The sequence below is a fragment of the Oncorhynchus masou genome, chromosome 22 (genome assembly GCF_036934945.1).
Source record: "Oncorhynchus masou masou isolate Uvic2021 chromosome 22, UVic_Omas_1.1, whole genome shotgun sequence".
NCBI classification, from domain to species: domain Eukaryota; kingdom Metazoa; phylum Chordata; class Actinopteri; order Salmoniformes; family Salmonidae; genus Oncorhynchus; species Oncorhynchus masou.
The window spans coordinates 46565609-46582415 of NC_088233.1; the positions used below are offsets into that span (position 1 = coordinate 46565609).

General features: G+C 40.8%; 1 protein-coding gene across 1 annotated transcript in view; it reads left to right on the forward strand.

Annotated features, from left to right (window-relative positions):
* The window catches only part of LOC135509572 (ceramide kinase-like), a 28407-nt gene that overhangs the window by 5127 nt on the left and 6473 nt on the right, over positions 1 to 16807 (forward strand). Inside the window, exons 2-12 of the mRNA XM_064930337.1 lie at positions 10707 to 10841; positions 10970 to 11092; positions 11268 to 11393; positions 12087 to 12153; positions 12698 to 12843; positions 14320 to 14394; positions 14992 to 15144; positions 15244 to 15349; positions 15505 to 15594; positions 15703 to 15907; positions 16061 to 16272. Of these exons, the coding sequence (XP_064786409.1) occupies positions 10707 to 10841; positions 10970 to 11092; positions 11268 to 11393; positions 12087 to 12153; positions 12698 to 12843; positions 14320 to 14394; positions 14992 to 15144; positions 15244 to 15349; positions 15505 to 15594; positions 15703 to 15907; positions 16061 to 16272 (1438 nt within the window). The remainder of the gene's footprint in view (positions 1 to 10706; positions 10842 to 10969; positions 11093 to 11267; positions 11394 to 12086; positions 12154 to 12697; positions 12844 to 14319; positions 14395 to 14991; positions 15145 to 15243; positions 15350 to 15504; positions 15595 to 15702; positions 15908 to 16060; positions 16273 to 16807) is intronic.

Below are 16807 nucleotides of genomic sequence, written 5' to 3' on the forward strand. Positions count from 1 at the left end.
AAACCTGCTGCTGCCATGTTTTGCTGATACCATGCTGTGTTGTCATGTGTTGCTGCCATGCTATGTTGTCGTCTTAGGTCTCCCTTTATGTAGTGTTGTCTCTTGTCGTGATGTGTGTTTTGTCCTATATTTTTAATCCCATCCCCGCAGGAAGCCTTTTGCCTTTTGGTAGGACGTCAATGTAAATAAGAATTTGTTCTTAAATAACTTGCCTTAACTTATTTTTTGTTGTTGTTGGAAAAATATGTTTTTATAGGCATTTATTTCTGTAGGCCCAATGTACAGTCGTGGCCAAAAGTTTTGAGAATGACACGAATATTAATTTTCCCAAAGTCTACTGCCTCAGTGTCTTTAGATATTTTTGTCAGATGTTACTATGGAATACTGAAGTATAATTACAAGTATTTCATGAGTCTCAAAGGCTGTTTTTGACAGTTGCATGAAGTTGATGCAAAGAGTCAATATTTGCAGTGATTACCCTTCTTTTTCAAGACCTCTGCAATCTGCCCTGCTGTCAATTAACTTCTGGGCCACATCCTGACTGATGGCAGCCCATTCTTGCATAATCAATGCTTGGAGTTTGTCAGAATTTGTGGGGTTTTGTTTGTCCACCCACCTCTTGAGGATTGACCACGAGTTCTCAATGGGATTAAGGTCTGGGGAGTGTCCTGGCCATGGACCCAAAATATTGATGTTTTGTTCCCCAAGCCACTTAGTTATCACTTTTGACTTGCGGCAAGGTGTTCCATCATGCTGGAAAAATAATTGTTCATCACCAAACTGTTCCTGGATGGTTGGGAGAAGTTCCTCTCAAAGGATGTGTTCGTACCATTCTTTATTCATGGCTGTGTTCTTAGGCAACATTGTGAGTGAGCTCACTCCCTTGGCTAAGAAGCAACCCCACACATGAATGGTCTCAGGATGCTTTACTGTTGGCATGACACAGGACTGATGGTAGCGCTCACCTTGTCTTCTCCGGACAAGCTTTTTTCCGGATGCACCAAACAATTGGATAGGGGATTCATCAGAGAAAATGTCCTCAGCAGTCCAATCTCTGTAACTTTCGCAGAATATCAGTCTGTCCCTGATGTTTTTCCTGGAGAGAAGTGGCTTCTTTGCTGCCCTTCTTGACACCAGGCCATCCTCCAAAGTCTTCGAAACTCAATCAGCATGACAGAGTGATCTCCAGCCTTGTCCTCATCAACAATCACACCTGTGTTAATGAGAGAATCACTGACATGATGTGAGCTGGTCCTTTTGTGGCAGGGCTGAAATGCACTGGAAATGTTTTTGGGGGATTCAGTTCATTTGCATTGCAAAAAGGGACTTTGCAATTAATCTGATCACTCTTCATAACATTCTGGAGTATATGCAAATTGCCATGACACAAACTGAGGCAGCAGACTTTGTGAAAATGTATATTTGTGTCATTCTGTACAGTTTTGGCCATGACTGTACAGTTTAACTTGAAACATATTACATTTTAATACAATCCATCAAACCAATGAACCAAGTGGACAGGCTAACATGCTTTTCACAATGTTGGGAGACCGACAGATGGGTCTGTTCATAACAATTCAACTGTTCAACCGTGTTAGCTTGCAAATAGTTCCCAAGTTGGCTAAACTTAAGATATAAAGATTAGTTGGCTAATCACTGGGCTTGAGCGATTGTTGATGAGACCTGTGTTATTTTTCTATAGCCTAACGCCTGCTACAAGAAGTCAGTCATTATTTGTGAATGTGCATTATGCATGGTTCTAGTTAAATGTGTAACAAAAAAAAGCATTTTCATAGACTTCAAAGCCAGATCAGTGATTATTGCAACAAAAAAAGCTGGTTAAACTATTTTGATAAAATCATTAAATTATTAGTGTGTCTAATGGTTGGGGACGGCTATTATTTATCCTAGGTATAACCTCACAAGCCCTAAATTCATTAGATTTCTGCTAACTGTTTGTAATGCAGTGTATTTGACCTTTTAATTGTACAACATTTATTTAGAGAAAACGTTTTGAAAAATTGAGATATATCGAGAATCGCCCATAGGTTTGAAAAACATTGAGATGATTTTTAGACCATATTAGCCAGACCTAACTGTACCGTACTGAACTCTACTGTAATGTACTCTACTGAGCTGTACTTTCATGTGAAACAGACTTCTATGATTGGTTCAGATTTGGTCCTGACTAGAGGTCAACCGATTAATCGGAATGGCCGATTAAATTAGGGCCGATCTCAAGTTTTCATAACAATCGGAAATCGGACATCTTTATTTAACTAGGCAAGTCAGTTAAGAACACATTCTTATTTTCAATGACGGCCTAGGAACGGTGGGTTAACTGCCTTGTTCAGGGGCAGAACAACAGATTTTTACCTTGTCAGCTCAGGGATTCAATCTTGCAACCTTACGGGGAGCCCGCCTGTTACGCGAATGCAGTAAGAAGCCAAGGTAAGTTGCTAGCTAGCATTAAACTTAATCAATCATACTCACTAGTTATAACTACACATGGGTGATGATATTAATAGTTTATCTAGCGTGTCCTGTGTTGCATAATATCAATGCAGTGCGCATTCTCGAAAAAGGACTGTCGTTGCTCCAACGTGTACCTCACCATAAACACCAATACCTTTCTTAAAATTAATACACAGAAGTATATATTTTTAAACCTGCATATCTAGCTAATAGAAATCCAGGTTAGCAGGCCATATTAACCAGGTGAAATTGTGTCACAGGAATATTTAGACTGACGGATGCCACCCATTAGATAAAATACGGAACTGTTCCTTATTTCACTGAAAGAATAAACGTCTTGTTTTCGAGATGATAGTTTCCAGATTCGACCATATTAATGACCTAAGGCTCACATTTCTGTGTGTTATTATGTTATAATTAAGTCTATGATTTGATAGAGCAGTCTGACTGAGCGATGGTAGGCAGCAGCAGGCTCATAAGCATTCATTCAAACAGCACTTTTGTGCGTTTTGCCAGCAGCTCTGCTGTTTATGACTTCAAGCCTATCAACTCCCAAGATTAGGTTGGTGTAACGATGTGATGTGAAATGGCTAGCAAGTTAGCAGGGTGCGCGCTAATAGCGTTTCAAACGTCACTCGCTCTGAGACTTGGAGTAATTGTTCCCCATCCTCAGCATGGGTAACACGGCTTCAAGGGTCGCTGTTGTCGTTGTGTTCCTGGTTTGAGCCCAGTACGGAAGCTATACTGTTACACTGGCAATACTAAAGTGCCTATAAGAACATCCAATAGTCAAAGGTTAATGAAATACAAATGGTATAGAGAGAAATAGTCCTATAATTCCTATAATAACTACAACCTAAAACATCTTACCTGGGAATATTGAAGACTCATGTTAAAAGGAACCACCAGCTTTCATATGTTCTTATGTTCTGAGCAAGGAACTTAAACGTTAGCTTTCTTACATGGCATATATTGCACTTTTACTTTCTTCTCCAACACTTTGTTTTTGCATTATTTAAACCAAATTGAACATGTTTCATTATTTATTTGAGGCTAAATCGTTTCTATTGATGTATTATATTAAGTTAAAATAAGTGTTCATTCAGTATTGTTGTAATTGTCATTATTACAAATACATTTTAAAAATCGGCATCGGCTTTTTTTGTCCTCCAATAATCGGTATCGGTGCTGACAAATCATAACCGGTCGACCGCTAGTCCTGACCAACCAAATTTGGTCTTGTTTGGCAGCCGATGAAAATAACAGCCTGTGTGTAGAATAATACCCAAATTTGCAAAGGAGGAATATTTGAAAATCAATGTTTTTTGTTTGGCATACATTTTAAAGTGGAATTGACTAGCAACATCCTTTACCATTTATTAATGCCCTTGAATAACTCCTCAGTAGCACGAACAGTATCATCTTTGCAGTTAAGCCGATCGTTATCACATATTTAGTTGCACTCTTGTCTGCAGCTTAATTCTGAAGTAGGTCTACTCTCCTCATTCTAACATTGGACCCTTAACAAAAGCAAACATTCCCATCACTTTCTCTATCAAGAGATGGTATGAAGGCCTAGCATGTTACTTTAATAATGTAGTTTCTGGCACATTTCCATCAGATGTTGTAATGTTCAAAAAAAGTTCCAATGCAAACATGAGAGCCCATCCCTATTAGTATAGTGATGAAAAGGGAACACTAAGTCAGAGCTGAAGTCCTGCATGGCATGCCTATGACCTACCAAAGGTATGGATTAGAGGTCGACCGAATAAGATTTTTCAACGCCGATACCGATTTTTAGGAAGACCAAAAAAAGCAGATGCCGATTATTATTTATATATATTTGTAATTATGACAATTACAACAATACTGAATACTCAATTACAACAATATTTTTTATATAATACATATTTGTAATTATGACAATTACAACAATACTGAATACTCAATTACAACAATATTTTTTATATAATACATAACTAAAATCTATTTAGTCTCAAATAAATAATGAAACATGTTCAATTTGGTTTACATAAATAATGCAAAAACACAGTGTTGGAGAAGAAATTACAAGTGCAATATGTGCCATGTAAAAAAAAAAGCTAACGTTTAAGTTCCTTGCTCAGAACATGAGAACCAATGAAAGCTGGTGGTTCAATATTCCCAGTTAATAATTTTTAGGTTGTAGTTATTATAGGAATTATGTGTCAACTATTTCTCTCTATACCATTTGTATTTCATATACCTTTGACTATTGGATGTTCTTATAGGCACTTTAGTATTGCCAGCCTAATCTCGGGAGTTGATAGGCTTGAAGTCATAAACAGCGCTGTACTAAGAGCTGCTCGCAAACACAGTAAAGTGCTGTTTCAATGAATGCTTACAAGCCTGCTGCTGCCTACCACCACTCAGTCAGACTGCTCAATCAAATATCAAATCATAGACTTAAATTATGATAAACGCACAGAAATATGAGCCTTTGGTCATTAATATAGCCAAATCCTTTGAAAACAAAGCGTTTGTTCTTTTAGTGAAATTTGGAACGGGTTTTTGTCGAATGGGTGGCAACCCTAAGTCTAAATATTGCTGTTACATTGCACAACCTTCAATGTTATGTCATAATTATGTAAAATTCTGGTAAATTAATTACAGTCTTTGTTAGGAAAAAACACAGTTTGCAACGAGCCAGGCGGCCCAAATGAATGCATATACCCTGACTCTGCTTGCATAAACACAAGAGAAATGACACAATTTCCCTAGTTAATATTTCCTGCTAACATGCATTTATTTTAACTAAATATGCAGGTTTAAAAAAATATATTTTTCTGTGTATTGATTTTAAGAAAGGCATTGATGTTTATGGTTAGGGACATTTGTGCAACGAATGTGCTTCTTTTGCGAATGCACTTTTCTTAAATAAAAATCATTTGGCGAAGTTGAAGTAGGCTGTAATTCGATGATAAATTAACAGGCACCGCATTGATTATATGCAACGCAGGACAAGCTAGTTAACATAGTAATATCATCAACCATGTGTAGTTAACTAGTGATTATGTGAAGATTGATTGTTTTTTATAAGATAAGTTTAATGCTAGCTAGCAACTTACCTTGGCTCATTGCAGCCACAAGGTCCTTTTGATGTTGCACTTGCATAACAGGTGGTCAGCCTGCCACGCAGTTTTCTCATGGATTGCAATGTATTCGGCCATAATCTGCGTCCAAAAAGGTTGATTACCGATTGTTATGGAAACTTGAAATCTGGCCTAATTAATTGGCCATGCTGATTAATCGGTCGACCTCTAGTTTGAATTTCTCCCACTCCTTATCCCACCTCACTTTCTGTGGAATAGAATAAGGCTGTAACGTAACAAAATGTGGAAAAAGTTAATCAAAGCATATCAAATTTCCATAAGTATTCACACCCTTGCGTCAGTACATGTTAAAATCACTTTTGGCATCGATTACACCTGTGACTCTTTCTAGGTAAGTATCTTATTAAGAGCTTTGCACACCTAGATTGTATAATATTTGCATATTACTGTTTTTAAAATTCTTTAAGCTCTGTCAAATTAGTTGTTGATCATTGCTAGACAGCCATTTTAAGTCTTAAGTCAAGTGAAAAATAGGCCACTTGGTCATCTTGGTAAGGTACTCCAGTGTATATTTGGCCTAGTGTTTTATGTTATTGTCTTGCTGAAAGGTGAATTTGTCTGGAAAGCAGACTTAACCAGGTTTTCCATTAGGATACTGGCTGTGCTTAGCTTTATGTGGTTTATTTTCATCCAAGGAAACCTCCCTAATCCTTGCCAATGACAAGCATTCCCATAGCATGATGCAACCACCACCATGCTTGAAAATATGAAGGGTTGTACTCAGTGGTGTGTTGTTGGATTTGCCCCAAACATAACACTTTGTATTTAGGACATAAAGTTAATGTCTTTGCCACATTTTTTGAGGTTTTACTTTAGTGCCATGTTGCAAACAGGATGTGTGTTTTGGAATATTTTTATTCTGTGCAGGCTTCCTTCTTTTCACTCTGTCGTTTAGGTTAGTGTTGTAGAGTAACTACAATGTTGTTGATCCATCCTCAGTTTTCTCCTATGACAGCCATTAAACTCTTAATTGTTTTCACGTCACCACTGGCTTCATGGTGAAATCCCTGAGAGGTTTCCTTCCTCTCTGGCAACTGAGTTAGGAAAGACGCCTCCTATTTTTTTATAGTGACTGGGTGTATTGATACATCATCCAAAGTGTAATTAATAACTTCACCATGCTCAAAGGGATATTCAATGTCTGCTTTTTTTAATGATCTACCAATGGGTCCACTTCTTTGTGCGGCATTGCAAAACCTTCCTGGTCTTTGTGGTTGAATCTGCTCAACTGAGGGACCTTACAGATAACTGTATGTGTGGGGTACAGAGATTAGGTAATCATTCAAATGTTAAACACTTATTGCACACAGAGTGAGTGCCTGCAACTTATTATGTGACTTGTTAAGCACATTTCTACTCCTGAACTTATTTATTAGGCTTGCCATAAAGGTGTTGAATACTTATTGACTCATTTGTAGTTCATTTGTAAAAATGTATAGACATAATTCCACTTTGACATGGAGTATTGTGTGTCACTGGCCTAGGCACAATCTCAATTTAATCCATTTTAAATTTAGCTTGAAACACAACAATGTGGAACAAGTCCAGGGGTGTGTGAATACTTTCTGAAGGCACCAAATCTGTAGAGATCGACTAGTAGCCTCCCTGTATCATGTTAGTTCTTTGGATGCCTTCTATCTGCCATCTTACGTCTTGAGGCTGTCAAAGGTCTCTCCATTTATTTCACAATGGATGGGCTTTGGAGTCGAGCCTATTCATTTCAGGAGCTGTAAAAAAGAGCATCCAATTCAGAGATATCTGGATGTTTCAAGGACATAACGCCTGAAAATGAACAATCACAAGGAGCGTTATTGAAATGATCATCTTTCCAGATTAAGGGGAATGAAGTCTTTTTGATAAAATAACTTTTTTTCACAAAAGGCCTAAAGGGTAAATGCATTTCTACGCATTTCTCATAAGATTATCTTTTTCCATTCTCTAGCTGAAAGGGATCGAATGACACAAGACCTTATCTTGGAGTAGAGATTGCTTAATCAAATGCTGGCTCTATACCTCGAACACACTACTGACTTCAGTAACAAAATCTGCTGCATCTTGGCATTATTTTGCAAAAAAAACAATCCCTATTCCAGGGTGGAAAATTTTTAATATCAAGCATTTGCTCATCTTGGTGCAACCAAGCACAATAACACTGTTCCCCTTCCAGGTTTCTGTTTTCCTAAGTTTCTGCACAGAGACAAAGGAGAGTCAGGTAGGAACACTTACCACAATGTGGTCAAAGACTTGGGTGACATGTGTTCACTAGAGTGAGTAGTTTGAAGTACTTTTGCCAGCTGTGTTTGATGGGGTTCCTCTAGATCAGATGAGATTTAGAAGACAGAAAACTTGGCGAGATGATGAAATTAAAAACATTTGCTATGATTAGAGGTCTCCTGATTCAGGCTGGATTTTGAAGTTCAGCTTGACGAGTATGACTTCAAAGTCATTGTAAAAAGGTCCCTTACATCCTATTTAGCCTATGTAGGCCTACATCAAATACAGTTAGCTGCTTGTGTCGTGGTGAGTAGTGGTCCTAGCTGTAGTGGAGTGTGCTGTTATGTCTTGCCCTCAGTCAACAGTGATGTTCTCACAGGGAATCACACACCCACATCATAAATGCCTCAGTACGTTCACAACCCTGATAAGTATGTACAAAACGTGTGGTCAAGGAAGTCCTATGGAGATGTGTTGGTACAATATCTAAAGAAAAGTGGCGTGATGAACCACGTTCTCTGCAACACGTTTGTTTGAAAAAGGGGGAACCTTGTGAACATAAAATGTTCTCTGACCTAATTGCTTTGACCTGACCTGGTTTGTGAAAGGGATGGCACCCCTTCAACTTGGAGACATTGGATCTGGGAGGAGGGGGTGTAAAATCTACATTGTTTTAATGCTCATAACTTAAAAATTATCAGGTGCTTTCCGTCTTGTGTGTTTAACACCTACAATTTGCTGAGTCATCACAGTGGATGTATGGTTTTCATTTGGGCTCTCCGTACCTCCACCGGGGTAGGAGAGCCATCTGTTGTTAACAACCTGTAGCAAACAGAACAATGACACTCCTGTGTCCTGTTGCCACTTTGCTTCATCATTAAATGTGAATAGGCTGTGCATTGCAACGTGACCAATGTGATACTTAGTGTCTCTCCGGCGTTACTTTACTGGCACCCTCATGGCCCGTGAACCACAGCAGTAAAATTTTTTTAGAGGGAATTATCCTTTGTTCTTTTTGGAGCTCTGTCTCTCTCGTGCTAATATAAACTGATATTTATCATGTCATTCCACTTTTGTATTGCTCTTGCCTCCTGCTACTGTGTAGCATTTTCATCCCATTGTGCAACAGTGTGAGATTTCACTGAGGCTTTTGCACCCTCAGTGGATAAGGTATGTAATTGAATGGGGCATCATCTCAGTGATTCATACATACATACACTGCTGTGTGTCTAGGCTCAGACAGAAATGGTTCCTATTGTTTCATTTTCATTAACACTGTTTTGGAAAACAGCTGAGGGTTGGGGCTGGAGTTATGGATGCATAGACCGACCATCCATGAGATCAAAAGTATAGTTTAAACCATGTTTTGAAGCTATACAGTTTGTTTACAATTTGCTTACAAAAAGTTGAACTAAGCGCGTTAGTCATTTATACATTATATTCTTCAAGAAGTCCAAAAGTTGATTTACCAATCCCAGATTCTCATTTTAATTTCGTTCTGGTGACTGTTTCCGAGCATGTTATTATTGGCCATCCCTCTGTGCTGTGTTTCTCAGTTAGGTCCTGGGAGACATTGTCAGGATTAGCACCATCAACTGAGTCTCTCTTTGAGGTAATCATTAACCAGATCAGTTTTATGCTCGTGACCTTGAGTTTGTGCCAAGAAAAACCCATACACATAAAAAGTGACTTGAGTCATGCCCTGGCGCTTCGGTCTGTGTCTTAGCACCCTGGCCTGAATCCTAACTTGACACCTGTGCACGTATCTCTTCCATGAATGTTGTATGACATTGGCTTCAGGATTTTTGAAGTCTCTCCATACTCATCTATGTATTTAATTCTTCCTCACACTACAACCTCTCTAAAACCCTGTCTCCCTCCGTGCCTCTTGTCACATAATCCGTGTCCTCAGGTTTGTGTGTAAAGGTACACGGATAGTGCCTCGCAGCCTGTTGAGCCAAGTCACTGCATCATCCCTCTCCTCTGTAGGGGCCTCTTATTTACACTACTCAGCCAATGTTTGTTTTTTTGTCACTTCCGGCAATGGGAGACTTTCATCAAAGACTATATGACAATGTCATCGTAGTGACATGTCATAAACAGGTCGTGATAGCTGAAAAGTGACTTCATTCAGCACACAAACGGCATTCGATTTCAGCTAGTTGGGTTGTGGTATGCAGGCATAAATTAACTGTAGTTTTATTATAATGTAACTCTTATGGCCTCCGTTGTACCACAAACAGGCCATTTTATGGAGTGCATTAATGAATGATGAACATAGAAGTCACTCAGAGGTCATTAATGTTTCTGATTTCCTATAGAGCTGTTCTAGAACTGAGCTGAATGCAGACTCGGATCATGATAATGATGATGCAGGAAAGGGCCATAAGCTGGCAATAAGAGGCACCATTAATGTAGGCATTGTGCTAACTATGGTATTGTTTGGACTATAGTGAAAGATCTAATCTGCCTTCAAATAATCTCATCTGCTGTGTTATTATCCATCAATAGTGTTTCCTATGATGGTCGTCAGACATACAAGACTAATGGCTCTTTCACTCTTTGCCTTCTCGGCCCAACACTAGCTCCACCCTAATGTTGAAATCAAACTGTTAATTAGTCCATTAAAGCTCCCATTTCAACCCATTAAACTGTATTAGAATAGAGCTATCCAAGCTGTAATTGATACAGCCTGACCAGTTTGTTTGGCTGGGATGGTAAAAAAAAGAGGCTTAAATAGATTATCCTGGCACACAGTTATCTGTCTGCGTGTGCTTTTCCCTTTCTCTAAGAATTACATTTATAAAGGGTAGATCACTGGTTCCTACCACATTGTGACGGATTGATTTGGTGTGTGTTCAACAGGTACCAGTCACGGTGTGTCAGTGTCTGAGATCCTAGCAGTCAGGGAGCTCGACGTGGACAGCGGGACGAAAGATGACGGCAGGTGGCAGAAAATGCCTCAGAAATCGACCGAGGCCTATCCATATGCATTCACAGGTAAGAATGTTGACAATCTTGAGCAATCTACAGATATTGGATTCAATATGGTAGATGACACTGCAAAGTAAATCCTATGTTCTGTTAAGCCTCTCTCCCGTCACTGCCTTTGTGTCCCCCTGCCACAGTGTCCTACGTGGAGAGAGCGTGGCAGCACCGCTGGCGGTGTAGTGACGTCACCTTTCACTGCCTAGAGGGGGCGCTGTGTCAGCAGTGGGTCCAGACCATCAGAGAGCAGCTCACAGCATTGAGTATGGCTGATTTTATTACTGACTCTCTATTCAGTGTACACTGTTACGGTCACTGAATATGCTTTGTGAAGTCTAGTTGCGAGGCTAACTCAGAAATGAGTATGGGCCTCAGTCGGTACTGATATGCCCTTCTCTCTGGAAAAACCAGTAACATCTTTCACTTGACTTTTCTCAGCCAGCAGACCCAAGCATTTGCTGGTGTACATCAACCCCTATGGGGGCAAGCAGCAAGGCGAGCGTATTTACGAGCAGAAAGTCGCCCCTCTCTTCACCCTTGCCTCCATCTCCACGCACGTGATTGGTGAGTTCCTGCCAACAACATTAAACATGCTTTAATAAAAGATGCAGTCTTTATGGGCCAAGTCACATTTCTCACTGTAGGCAAATGGGCACAAGCTCTCTCAAGCCGCACATGATTGTGACATAATTTACGGCCGCCATCCATCAGCCATGTTCCTTAATGGATAAGATGATGGTCGATGAATACTGGATTACTTTACATTCGTTTTACTTCTCAGACTGGAGAACCACTGTGGACATCGTAATTTCATTGTCACAAATTATGACCAATTGTATTTTCAACAATATAGAAGCTTGGATTGATAAAGATATTAATAGTTGAGCATTTAAAAAAATATATAAATCTAAAATGGGTACGAAATCGTGAAAACAAACTATTCCTTTAGCTACACATTGTTATAATGATTAGAAAAGGTAAATTGCTGCTTTGTGGCTAGAATTATTTATGGGAAATGCTTATTCAATATATTGCTCCAAGCTAGTGAAGGATTACTCCCAAAATCCAAAATATTGCAGATTATAGTGCAAATTATGAAACCATCAAGCGATATCATCTAGTCGATTGTAAACCTGTTCAATATATTGATTTAAAATCATAACTTTTCAAGTGTATCCCATCTACAGGAAGCACTTGAATGAAAAATGTAAAGCATGCTGAGATGTCTAACGCTTTCCTTGTCATTGGTTGTCATAGTTACAGAGCATGCCAATCATGCCAGGGACCACCTGAGGACAGAGGCTGAGTTGAAGAAATATGATGGGTAAGTCATGGATTGAGACATTTCCCAGCAAACCAAAATTTGGTTCTGTGAATGTTCCCAGAATATTTATTAGGTTGCCCCCAAAGGTTCCAGTTGTGATGCTGGTTATACTGGTTATACAATGTTCGTATAAAAATATTTGCCTGATGTTGCAAGAACTTTCCCAGGAAACCTTTTGTTATTACGTTACCTGGAAACTTAAGGGAACGTTCTGTGGTGATTTTACATATGTTGTGCAAATGTTACATTTAAAAAAAAAAAAAATCTGGAATAAACTAAAACATTAGCTGAATGTTTTTGGGATGTTGTCATCCTAATGTTAAATAAAACCCAAATTAGATGTTCCTGGTTTGCGGGGTTCTCAATGTCCTTGTTTGGGAAGCCCCTTTTGTATTCTGGTTTTCAGCCCAAACATCAGTCATATTCAGAGTTGAACTAAAAACCACCCCAGGCCCAGTATATTCTGCCTCTCAAACAGCAAACAAAAACATTAGTGCTGTTGTTTTGACCTCTGTGTGCGACCTGACCTTCGACCTCTATGCAGAGTGGTGTGTGTGGGCGGGGACGGCATGTTCAGTGAAATGGTTCACGGCCTTGTCTCCCGGACCCAGAGGGACAACGGCGTGGACCAGAACAGCCCGGAGGAGAAGCTGGTACCCTGTACTCTGCGCATCGGCATTATACCCGCAGGTTAGAGCATACACACTCGCACACATACCACTATTTTGACACCGCAGTGATCAGGGCCGGCCCGCTCATTAGGCAGCATTAGACGGCTGCCTATGGTGGCAGAATGACAAGGGTGACATTTTCTGAGCCAAACTGACCAAGATGCACCTACAACAACACATAAAACCGCTCATAATTTTGCCCAGAAGTTACAATTTCTCTCAACCAGTGGCATGTTTGCTTTTTAGGTGAGTGCTGATGCCGCCCTATGATAAGTAGTGTCCGCTTTGTCAAAGGCAGGGATGCAAAATATTTATCTTGTCCTTTCCCAGCCTGTCTCGCCAGGGTGCTGTTGGAGAGACGCATTGCTGCGGCACTCCACCAACATTCTGTCAAAAAAAGGATGTAACAAATGATGTAGCGGATATAGTACGTGGCTTTTTCTGTAGCCTACAGGCTGGAGATAACAGGCTTACCACATGGATGGACATTCCATTGTGGGCTGACATGGTAGACAACGCCCCAGAAAGCACTGACTGACGCCAACGTTTTTTTTTTTGGTCCGGCCTTCTATTTCTTTCGGTGTTTTACACACTGTAGGCCTACCACATAAATTGTATTTCAAGCAACACTAGGTCAGGGATGGGCAACAAATCCTCTGGGGCCTGATTGTGTCATACTTTTGCCCAAGGGAACACAACTGACACCAATAATCAACTAATCATAATCTTCAGTTTAGAATGCAATTAGTTTCACCAGCTGTGTTGACTAGGGATGGGCAAAAAGTGACACTACTCCTGCCCTGAGAACTGTAGTTGCCCATCGCTGTTGTAGGCTATACCTCAGTAAGCACAGAACGATGCTGACACCTTTTGGACTTTTTTTTCAGTCCCGACCGGCCTTGATTTACATGTCCATAGACGTTGATTTTTGCTTCAGATTTTGGCCTAAACATAGACGTCTATAAATGACATTTTTAACTTTCATTCAGAAATGAAATGAATGAACCTGATTTCATTGTCTGTAAAATATGTATTTTCAATGCCCGGAAAATAAAAATGTTCACCTTTTCATTCAGAATCGAAATTGAACCTACCTTCCATGTCTGGAACAATACGTATTTTAGACATATTTTTTACGTCATTTTGCTTACTGGGACTATTCTTGCAGGGGCAGCAATTATTTTTGTCTCATCTAGGGCAGCAGAACGGCCAGGACCGGCCCTGGCAATGATCACGTCATAGCTATCAATAACTGATGTTGACAAGATGTCAAAAACTGTGACATGATAAGATGGGACCTGACTGTGTTGTCTGTTTACAAACGAATACGTCAACGATGAGTTCCATTTCATGTACACTACAGTATCTTATCTGTGTGCTGATTTCCGCGTTCCACTTTTCTGTCCTGCATGCTCACACGCTGCAGAGTTCTTTTTCTTTTTTTTCTGTGTAGTCAGAAACATAAGGTTCCGTTGTTTGTGTGTGTGTTATCCAGGTTCAACGGACTGCATCTGCTATGCAACTGTAGGCATCAACGACCCTGTGACCTCGGCCTTACACATCATAGTGGGTGAGTGCAGTTGTCCATATTGAAATATTGGCAGCACTTCCCATTAAAATGCATTTAAAAGTGACTCTAAAGGAAGTGGAACTAAAATGCTTACGCTGCACCGATAAGTAGCATAAGCCACCTTTTATCACCGTTCCAGGTAATTCCTCAGGACTATTGTGCATAGAAATGTTTGTCACATTTGTTACTTCTATACTAACCCTACCACACACTCAGCTGACCAACAAGTGGCAGCAGGTGACCTACTTATTCAATGGTTTTGAGATGAGAGGAAACTGCTGGAGGTGTGTGTATGCATGTATGTGAGTTTGAGCGCATGTGGGTGGGTTGTATCAGTAGAGGCTGTTGGGAGGAGCTATAGGAGGACAGGCTCATTTACAATATGGAAACCACATGTTTGACTTTGTTCCATTTATTCCATTCCAGCCATTACAATAAGCTGGTCCTCCTATAACTCTACCCACCAGCCTCTACTGGTGTGTATGTTTTATAGTAAAAGTACACAAATCCGTAACACCTGTGTAGGACACTGTACTACACACATCTGTGGAGGATTACTCATACTAGACTTGGGGGGCGGGGGTGGTCTCTTCACAGGAGATGCCCAACCAATGGACGTATGCTCGGTCCATCACAACAACACATTCCTGAGGTACTCTGTGTCCCTGCTTGGGTACGGTTTCTATGGCGACGTGCTGGCAGACAGCGAAAGGAAACGGTGGATGGGACCAGCCAGATACGACTTTTCAGGTTGGTCAGAAGAGTAGCTTTAACACTTAGGAAACTTTTAATATTAATACTGTTGTGGTAGACTGTTGCTAATGATATTGTATGCCATTGTTTGTGCAGGTTTTAAGACGTTTCTCACACATCATTACTATGAAGGGACTGTGTCTTTTCTACCAGCAACGGACATATTGGGAACTCCACGAGACAAGACCAGGTGTAGAGCTGGGTATGTACTACTGTACAAATGCAACCTGTCCAATAATATCCACAACCAATTGTGTAGTTTAGTATTATACCCACATGTTTGTCTATGTAAATATCATCTAGATTTGGCTAGCCAACTCCATTCTCCCCTGTCCTCACTCCATCCCTGAGTTCCAGGTGCTTCATATGCCAACACAACGGACAGCTGTATTCCGAGGATGCCCCAGAGATTTGCGAGACTGATCCAGATGTTTCAGACAGTGGTAAGTATTTCTGCCTGAACACCCATATGACCTCAAGCCAATGCACCATGGGTCTCTACAAAAACCACTATGCATTTACTTCAAAAGAACCAACCTCTATTTCTGCTCCCAGAATACAAAGGGGGTGGCGGGTGATCAGAGGGAAGTTCCTGGCCATCAACGCGGCCAGTATGAGCTGTGCCTGTCCCCGTAGCCCCAAGGGCCTGTCCCCCGCTGCCCACCTCGCTGACGGCACCACCGACCTCATCCTCGTACGCAAGTGCTCTCGATTCAACTTCCTGCGCCACCTGCTACGCCACACCAGCAAATACGACCAGGTAACCACACTGGGTGGGGCTACTGCAATGATGTCATGTTTTTTATGGCTACTCCAACCCGGGTCCATAGGAGTGTTTGCATGAGATGTGTTAACTCTTCAATTCCCTGTTTCGGGGAGTTGATTTTCTCACTTCTGTCTCTTTTCCCTTCAGTTTGACATGACCTTTGTAGAAGTGCACCGTGTGCGGCGCTTCCACTTCACCCCGCGCTACTGCCAGAGTGACTCCGAGTTGGACCTGAGGGAGAATGGCAAGAGGCTCTTCAGCCAGATCTGCCGAGACCACCCGGCCTGCAGCTGTAGCCCTGCCTACAGCAGCTGGAACTGTGATGGCGAGATCCTCCCTCATGCTGCCATTGAAGTCGGGTGTGTAACCACTCCCTATAACCTGTTGTGCAAATATACAGTGCATTCGGAAAGTATTCAGACCCCTTCACTTTTTCCACATTTTGTTACATTACAGCCTCATTCTAAAAAAATTTTTTTTTAAATAAATCGCCACAATAACCCATCATGACAAAATCTGAACCAAAAATGTCCATTTGTCATTCTTGAGATGTTTCTACAACTTGGAGTCCACCTATGGTAAATTAATATGACTGGAAATTATTTGGAAAGGCACACACCTGTCTAGATAAGGTTCCACAGTTGACATTGCATGTCAGAGCAAAAACCAAGCCATGAGGTCGAAAGAATTGTCCGTAGAATGCCGAGACCGTATTGTGTCGGGGGAAGGATACCAAAAAATGTCTGCATCATTGAAGGTCCCCAAGAACACAGTGACCTCCATCATTCTTAAATGGAAGAAGTTTGGACCCACCAAGACCCACCCAGCCAAACTGAGCAATCGGGGGAGAAGGGTCTTGGTCAGGGAGGTGACCAATAACCTGATGGTCACTCT